Consider the following 9,087-nt stretch of genomic DNA (forward strand, 5'->3'; position numbering starts at 1 on the left):
GCATTTAGGAGTGATGGAGAATTTGAAAGGTTGGGCTTCAGGGTGGGGGCAGGATGGGCCCCAGCTCATCCAGCTTGGCCTAGAGTCAAGGTGCTAAATTCCTGGCTCCAGCGAAGCACAATATCCTCACTTTTGGCCTGGGTCATCACATTGTAAGTCTCGTTCTGCAGACATCTCATACGGGATATCTACAGGGGTATGGAGGGGGGTGTGTGTGTTAGAAGCCCCATAAGAACCAAAGGATGAAGGCACAGGCACAAGGCCATAGAGGGAAGGAGGAAGCTTGGATGTGGGTTTTTAAAAAGCTGAAAGAGACACCAAGTAGCCCAACCCCCTTCTTTCAGAAATGAGGAGGCTGAGTCTCAGAGGGGGAAGTGACTTATCCCAAGTTATTTGGTGAGTAAGAATGGGAGGCAGGACTTGGACAACATCCAGTTCTCAACCTAGCTGAGGGTTCTTCTGGCGGTGCCTTCAGGACCTCACTTCTTACCTGCAGCATCCCTCCTGGCCCCCCTCCTGGCTTGGGTAGGCTTGCTTACTCCAAGACTGGAGTGCAGGAGAGAGCTCTGGTGGAGGCTTCTTCCCCACAGATGCAGGTAGAGAACTGTTCTCCACTCCTGGCTGCACTTAGAGGGCTCCGAGTAGAACAAGCTTGGTGACTGAGAGGCTGGTGGGAGGAGGAAGGGGTGGGAGGTGGCTCACCTTCCGATCTTGGTTTCTCAGCAGACACTGCTGGCTTTTGAAGGCACAGTAGTTCGGGTACTGCACATAGTCTGTGTCACAAATCTAAGGCAAAAGTGAGGGATGGGGAGGCGGGGAGGTATCAGAAGCCCCACAGGACATAGCCCTCGAGGGAATACCCACAATGGCAGAACCAGGAGTAGGGCTTCCATATCCAGGGTGCTCCCTCCCTGGGCCTCCTCTCTAAGGAAAAGGCTTCTTTTTCCCTTTCGCTCCTCTCCCAGTCTCAGTCACAGTTAAGTTGCTGGGAAGGAGCCAGGAGTCTGGGAGAATGAGAAGTGGCTGTCCTGCTGGTCAGCTTGCTGGGAAAATGACTAAGGAAAGGGAGGTTAAGGAAGCAGAACACGGGAAGGGGGCCCAATTAGTGGTCCAATATCAGGCTCCTTCTGGTGATGTAAGTGAGGGAGAGGGTAGAAGAATCTCTAATGTATGACCTTGGGTGAATCACTTCCTTCTTTAGCCCTTGCCCTCCCATCTATAAATCCAGGGGGGTAGCTGGGATGGTCTCTGAGACCCCTTCCAAATCTAGGAGTCTAGGGAGAAGATCTGGGCATGGGCCCCTCAGCTCAGCTACCGGCCTGCCTTAAGCTGCCCCTAGGTTTCCTCGCCTTGATTTTTCCTGCTAAACCATAGGAGGGAGGAGCCTGGCTCTCAAAAACAACAGGTAGTTCCACAGGGGTGGTAACTTTGAGGAGATGGGGAAGCAAGGTTGATTTCATTGAGCAGGGAAAGCTCTGGAAGAGTTGGGGAAGAAGCCTGACAGACTGAGGTCAGGAAGCTCTGGATCACAGGGTTGGGCAACACCTTATGTACTATCTAGTCATTTATTGCAGAGATGAGTAACTTTGACCCAGAGTGCGAAGTGACTTGACCAAAGCCACTCACTAGCTAATTGGCAGAGCTGGGACTAGAACTTTGATCTCCTGCCTTCCAGTTCTGTGCATCCCACCTTTCTTGGTTCCTATCCCTTTGCCAAACACAATCCTGCTCAATGGGGGTGGGGGACTGTCACTGTAGTGGAGAAAGGCAGGAGGCATAGTGGAGGACTGGTTCTCAGAAACCAGGGTCCCAAGCCTCATTTCAGCTCCTAAGGCTATCTAGAGCAGCAACAGGTGGAGTGGGGCTGCGCTGTGGGGAAAGTCTCTGACCTTGGTGGGGAAATCTCCATCCTGGAAGCTGAGGAACTCAGTCTGCAACCAGCCGGCGACTCGAGAATCTTCACAGCCCTTTGTGGCAAGTCGGCCACACCAGAAGTCCATGCGGAGCCCACCATACAAATCCAGCCCATAAAAGCGGCCTGCTTGTTTGGGCCCTGCCTGCAGCACAGGGAACAGCAGAGAGATGCAGGCCCCTGTCCCCCTGCAGGCCTCCCTTCCCACTGTCCCGTTCTACCTGGAGCCTATGACATCCCCCACAGAAGGGTGCCCTGCTAGGTACCTGGGTGCCAATGGATACGCTTTGGGATGAGAGCAAGGGGCTGATGAAGGCCGTTTTGTGGGAGCTGTCGCACAGCTGTCGCTTCAGGTTGGCCTCCGAGTGGCACTGCTCCAGCTTCAGGGAGCAGAAGTCACAGAGGGCACAGGTAGGTGTGTGTCGCCGCCCAAGATTGTCACAGACCTGGGGTGGGAGTGTGGGAGAGAGGCTGAGGCTGAGACTTGGCAGCCTGCCCTATCCCATCCCTCAGCCCTCATAGTGCCCTGGCCCGGAGAATGTCTTTGCGTTAAGCTCTTCAGAAAGCTTCTCTAGCTCTTCTCCCTGCTCTCCTCAACCAAGGGTTCCTCAAGGATCTCGTCTCAGCTCACTATTTCAGCACCCTCTTCTTGGGTGACTTATCTACTTCCAGGTAAACTTCATCTCTCTGCAGGTGACATCCAAATCTTTATCACCAGCTCTGATCACTTTCCCAAACCCGAAATTCTCATTGCCAAGTGCCTGATACATGTCTACCATTGGGTGACCTACAATCACCCCTAACTTAGCCTATTTGAAAAGAACTCATACTCTCTCCTTCTCTAACTCTGATAATAATGCTAATGTTTATAAAGAAGTGACATAGTGCTGGGTACTATGGCTATAAATGCCATTCGGTCCTCACAAAAGCCCTGTAACAGACTCATAGTGATCCTATAGGACAGAGTAGAACTGCCTCATAGGGCTTCCAAGGAGTGGCTGGTGTACTCAAACTGCCGACATTTTGGTTAGTGGCCGAGCTCTTAAACACTGAGACACCAGGGCTCCTATAATAACATAGATACTAATAATATCCCCATTTGACTGATCAGGAAGCTGAGGCCCAATGAGGTTTAGTAACTTGCTCAAAGCCATACATTTAACATATGGTGGAACTGGGACATGGAGCCAGGTCCTTCTAATTCTAAAACCTATGCTCTACCCAATCATCCATGTTCAAAACCTCCAAGTTCTTGGAAGATATTCTAGAGTTACCCATCTCATAGCTGGACTCTCTGCCCTAATTTAGCTTCTCCAGCACTATCAGGAGGATCTTGCTAAGAAGCATCTCCAGTCAAGCCCATCATTCTCCTTCCTCACCAATGGGCACAGCACATCACAGTGCACAGAACATCTTACATCACCTTGTGTACTCCTCATAGCAGCATAAGTAGCATGTCCCTGTACAAAAACTGTATTGAATTCCCCTTTCCTACCAAATTAAAAACAAATGCTTCAGACTTCCATTCAAGATTTTTCACACTATGAACCTGAATGACCCTATCTCATTGACTCTGTCTCCTGCTGCTCTGCTCCAGGTAAAATGGACTCTTTTTTAAATCTCTCTTCAACATCTACCACACACCTTTTACTACTGTGTCCATATTAATCCCCTTAATGGGCTCTCGGCCCTTTAAGAGCAGGTAAGTATACTTATTCTTGGTCCCTCATGAAATCTCCATTCTTTCTTGCCCCGGAGCCTTTGCACATATGATTTCCTCTAGCAGGAACCTTCTACCAGGCCCTTTCTTTTGCCTAATTTCTTTTCATCTTCAGGTCTAAGTATAAACATTGGTTCCTCTAAGAAGTATTCTTTGACCTTCCGAAACATGGGAGAATTGTCCCCCCATCTTCTCTCTCTGCACTTTGTACTTGTCTCTGTCCCAGCATTTATCCCATTATGCTGTGCTGTCTGTTTCCTTGTCGGTCTATCCCACTAGACTACAAGAAGACTGAAGACTAGATCAGTTGTACTCACGGCTGAGATCTCAAACACCTAATATAGAGTTGGTGCCCAACCAACATTTGTTGAACAAATTGATGAATGGATGGCATAGTAGCACTCAGTAAATGTTTGCTAAATTATATGAATTGAAAACCTAAGGTGTATTTTCCTGGGAATAGACTTTCCTGGGTGCTGAGGACACATTAAAATTAGACTCTCTTTACAAGTTCCCTGGAATGGACTCTACGAACTCTCTGGAAAGAAGGAGAACTGAATCTAAGGCAATGCCAGGTATTAACAATAGTAAACAAGATCAAAAGGTAACGCAAGGCCTAACAACTCAGAGAGCTGAAGAATGAATTCCAGACTGGAATGGATTCTTGACAGGGACTTGAGCCTTCCACCTTTAAGGTGGCTTGGAGAAGATGTCTTTATTCCTGCTGGGAAAGAATCTCTCCGACCATGTTGCATGCTTTCTGTATAACTGCCCATCCCCCACATCCAGAGGATGCCCAGTGAGCATGTATCCATTAAACAGCATGAAGGGCGTACCGGCTTCCCAAAACCAAGGATTTCCTCCTCCATGAACTGCCAGGCCTTGGCAGTGGGGGTCGTGATGCAGGGGCTCTCCACAATCGAATAGCAAAGCACCAGCATGGCCTCCACGTGGGGCAGCTGCAGGAGGCTGTAAGAAAACAGCACTGGCTGGTGGAGAATGGCCCAGAGGGCTGGGGGCAGAGAGCCACATCCACTCTCTTTCCCTCCCCTTAGCATCTGGTCTTGGTCATACATATTGAGCATGCTGGATGGGGCCTTAGAGGCTTTTGGACCAACTGACTCCTTTTACAAATGAGGAACTGAGGTCCAGAAAGGGGAAGTGACTTTCTCAAGGCTGCAGAGTTAATAAGTGCCAGAGACAAGAACGTAACCCAGGCCTGAAAGCTCCAAGTATAGGGCTCATTCCACTGCATCACATAGAGAATAAGCACCAAGCATAGTTCTTAAAAGCCAATGATGGGCACAGAATGGGTGAGGCAGGCAGTTGCTAGGTGTGCCTGAAGCCCAAGCAGGTCTGAGTGGGTCTGGAGGCTGAAGCTGGGAAGGTGGGCATCTTATTCCCAGAGAAGGCAGCAGAGAGGGCAGGGCTAGTGAGGGAGTCAGAACATCCTTTACCTGCCACGGTTTGCATTTTTCCAGGAGTCCTCATCATATGCTTCATTCATTTCATCCATTTCCTGGGCTGATCGAATGAGCTCCTGGATATTCTCTATCATCATAGGAGTAGATTCCACTTCCCGCACCCGAGGAGTGAAGGAGGAAGGGTTGGAAGGTAAAGATTCAGGCTGAAACTTGGACTCTGGGTCTGTCTGCAGTCCAGACACTGTCTCCAGTGCCTCCTCTGTCCCCTGTCCTTCCTCTTGCTTTGCCTCCTCTTCTTGTTCCTCCTGTTGCTCTTCTTGTTCCTGCCCTTCCTCCTGCTTGTGCTCTTGCCCTTGTTCCTGCTTGTGCTCCTGCCCTTGCTCCTGCTTGCGATCAGACACTTGCTCTTGACCTCCCAGGGACAAGGAGGACTGTAGCAGCTCCTCCACATTGTTGCTAAGCCGCTCGGGCCAGGGCTGGAAGGCCTGTCGCTCTGTGGCTATAGCAGTGTTTGGGAGAAACCAAGAGAAGGGAAAGGGACAGTCAGGCTCATAGCCCTTGAGTATCTTTGTTCACAGAGGGACACACACATAAACACACAGGCAAAGGAAAGCAGACCAAATCACACTTATGCTCACAGTCAAGTATGAAAAACACAGAAAAGAATGAGTATTAAAATGAAAGAATAACACCATGGCAAAATTGTGGTTTTGGTGGTATGTGCCACTTTCCTACCTCCCTCACAAGTGACCCTGTTCCCTAACTCCCACCTCAAATGCCACCTTTTGTCCCTCTCACTTCAACTTTTTCTAAAGTAAAGATGTCAGGTTAAAAATCCCAGAGGACTTCCAAGCGCAAGACTATCTTTGGGACTTAGAAAAAAATGGATTTGGGGCAGAATTGTAAGAAATGGTGGGAGAGATTCTGGGATAGAAAAGCCCTAACTTGTATTCATACAAAACAGGCTTTCTCTTATGTAAATAGCTGTTTGCCTTCTCCTCTCCTTCCCGCTCTCAACTCCATTGCCACCAGGTCGGCTTATGGTGAGCCTATAGGACAGAATAGAACTGCCCCATAGGGTTTCCAAGGAGTGGCTTGTGGATTTGAACTGCTGACCTTTTGGTTAGCAGCAGTAGCTCTTAACCACTGCGTCAACATCTCAACAGCCTTCCCATTTCCCTACCACTGATGCCTTAAACCCTGACCTCTGGGACTTGTGGAAGGAGTTTCTGGTAGTCTGACAGGCGCCCCGGAGGATCTCACCTGTGACGTGTGATGAGATAGGGGAGGTCATCGTGGTGGGCGGGACTTCGGCTGGAGTGTCAATCTCCTTGAGAGTGTTAGGTGAGAGAATGGAGACAGGCTGGGAGCACCGGACTCTCTGCAGGGAGAGAAGGAAAGTGGGAATGTCTTTCCCAAAGGGTGCATTTCTCCTACTCCCTTTCCCAGCATTTCTCATGTCTCACAGTTCCTGGGCAGGGATGAAAGGACTTGATTCCTGCTAGAAGCCTCTAGACTTGAGAAAGGGACCCCCTGTAAGATAAAACTCATATTTTCTGGGCCACACATCTACCTTCACTCTTCTGCAATTGAATTAAATGAAATCATTAATCTCTTAGAAGAAATGGAAGGGCTGATCTCTTTCCCTCTTCTCATTTCTCATCCCTACTTTTCTGACAATGACAGGATTGTTTAGATAGTTTGAATGCCCAGGGTGAGACTGTATTTATACGTAAGTTGGGTAAATGATTGGCAAAATGGCAAGGAGGGAGGACCATAAGGATGGACTTCCTGGAGCTCTTCAATCCGCTCTTTGCTCTGGGACACCAGATCTAATCTTTGCCTTGGTCCTCACCTTGGCATAGTAGACATGGTTGGAGCAACGATACTGAGTAAACTGGCAGAAGGACTCAAACCAGGAGGCAAAAGGGAGGTCGGAGCAGACAGCACCTGAGAAAGGGCAGAGAAGAAGGTAAACACCCAAGGAAACCTTTCCCAAGAAGGAATTCTGACTCCTCAGTGCTTGGAGAGTGGAGGAAGATACAGGTTCAAGGTAAGGTGTCAGCCATACCCTTCCCTTGTCTCAAGTGAGCACAGGGCTTTTGCCCTGAGCTTAGGGTGAACTCTAGGTGCCTCCATTTCTCCACTAGTCCGGCCCTTACCATCAGGTACTAAGCCGTGGTTTTCATACTGGTCCAGCTGGATGAGTGTGGGGTTCCGGCAGCCGTGGGTTGCACGGAGACGGCAGGTAGTCTCTGCCTTCCAGGTTGGGGTCAGCAGTGAGAAGAAGCGATCATACTCAGTGGGAGAGAGAGGGCTGCCTGGAGTGGAGCTGGAAGTCGGATCCTGGGCTGGGGCAGGTGCTGGATTCAGGAGCAGCACTGCAGGGTAGGGGACAGACGAATGGATGGACTGAGCCCCAAAATCCATTCAGGGCAAAGGACAGACCCAGACTAGCAGCTGGGGCCCCGTGTGAAAAAGGAACTGGGGGGTCCTGGGCGGATGATCTCTGATGACCAGGGGTGAGGGGATTCTAGGCGCAGAGGCAAAGTGTCGACCCCAGGGGGAAGGATTTGGGGAGGATCTCAGAAGCTAGGGAGCAGACCCAACGTGACCACCAAGAGAAAGCGTTTCAGAAACCGTAGAAGAGGGGAGTATAGGGCTGAACGCGGGGAGAAAGAGACCGCCGGAGCACGCGGGAACCTCTGACCCTTCAGGAATGAGAGAAGGAACCCAGCAGCTAGCTTCCTCATGGCCCCAGAAGATCTGCCCGCGTTTCCCAGACCAAAGTAGCCTCCAACGGGCCCGAAGCTACCGAGAGAGTCGGCGGGCACGGGCTAGAGCGCGGGGAATAAGAAGATGCGACCCATACGTCACAAACGCAGGGGGCGGGGCCTCAGGAAACTGACGCGGGCCCTGTGGGACCCAACGGGACACTGGGGCGTGTGGGTGTTGATGGGCTACGACCCCACTCAAAATGATAATGACGGCAAAAGCCATCATTTGCTTAGTATTGTGAAGTAAAATTGTTTTGCTTTATGAAAACAAGAGTTCTTATCCACACCAAAGGTTATCTTATGTTAGAAACCTATGTACTTTATAATCATATTTATGTATATATGTGTACACATATATATGTAATCTTTAATGCCTACAGCTATGCTAGCTATGCCTTGGACTATAACTTTTAAAAGTAGCTTGTTTCATGTAATTGTATTTCGGTGATCAATTTACAACTTGAAACTCATTAAGATAACAATAAACCTGTCCTGTTTCCAAGACTACAGAGGTCTTCTTGTACTCATGGCTTATTTGTCTTGGGATTGTCTTTGTAAAGTTTCTATTTCAGCTTTGACGTTTGAGCACATCCTACTCTAAGATTTATGTATTCTGGCATAATCATCAACCAAAATTTTTTTGTTCAAAGTTCCTGGTGAAATTACATATTGTTGTGTACCTAGTTAATTCTGACTCAGTGCAACACTATAGGATAGTGTAAAACTGCCCCATAGGGTTTCTTAGGCTGTAATCTTTACCGGATCAGATTGCCAGGTCCTTTCTCTAGTGGAGTGGCTGGTGTGTTCGAACCGCCAAAGTTTTGGTTAGCAGCTGGGCACTTACCCACTGTATATAAGCACCATGAAAATGTTAATTGGAGCACTGATTTATTTGGTATGATGTGTTGTTGCATTTGCAAACTGATTGTTAAACCTACATAAAAACCAAAAACTAAACCCATTCTGTTGAGTCAATTTCAACTCACAGCAACCCTACAGGACTGAGTAGAACTGCCCCATAGGGTTTCCAAGAAGCTGGTGGTGGATCTGAACTGCTGACCTTTTGGCTAGCAGCTGAGTTCTTAACCACTGTGCACCAGGGCACTAGGGTTTTTTTAAAAACCTACATAGCAATCTGTTAATACTGTTCTATTTTTAAATCTTCAGTGGAGTAGGTCCTAAGTTGTTCTTTATGTGTATTACTTTAATTTCCACAGTAATCCCATGAGGTGGAAAGCATCATCATCCCTATTT

The 9,087-nt window shown here is 48.8% G+C and overlaps 1 protein-coding gene across 3 annotated transcripts; it reads right to left on the reverse strand.

Annotated features, from left to right (window-relative positions):
- Positions 1–3: 3 nt before the first annotated feature.
- ACRBP (acrosin binding protein) lies at positions 4–7,851 on the reverse strand. Of its 3 annotated transcripts, none has more exons than XM_004387212.2 (10): positions 7,767–7,851; positions 7,219–7,437; positions 6,912–7,006; positions 6,320–6,437; positions 5,090–5,555; positions 4,469–4,601; positions 2,179–2,358; positions 1,890–2,057; positions 703–786; positions 4–188 (listed from the first exon to the last, which is right to left on the reverse strand). In XM_004387212.2, exons 1-10 carry the CDS (start codon positions 7,807–7,809, stop codon positions 66–68), a joined length of 1,629 nt encoding a protein of 542 aa, XP_004387269.1. In that variant the 5' UTR covers positions 7,810–7,851; the 3' UTR covers positions 4–65. The 3 variants fall into 3 exon arrangements, with proteins under 3 accessions (XP_004387269.1, XP_023597240.1, XP_023597239.1); XM_023741472.1 differs by having other exon boundaries at positions 5,090–5,456; positions 7,767–7,847; XM_023741471.1 differs by lacking the exon at positions 7,767–7,851 and having other exon boundaries at positions 7,219–7,486.
- Between the last annotated feature and the right edge of the window lie 1,236 nt (positions 7,852–9,087).

This window comes from Trichechus manatus, unplaced genomic scaffold, assembly GCF_000243295.1.
Source record: "Trichechus manatus latirostris isolate Lorelei unplaced genomic scaffold, TriManLat1.0 scaffold00182, whole genome shotgun sequence".
NCBI lineage: Eukaryota > Metazoa > Chordata > Mammalia > Sirenia > Trichechidae > Trichechus > Trichechus manatus.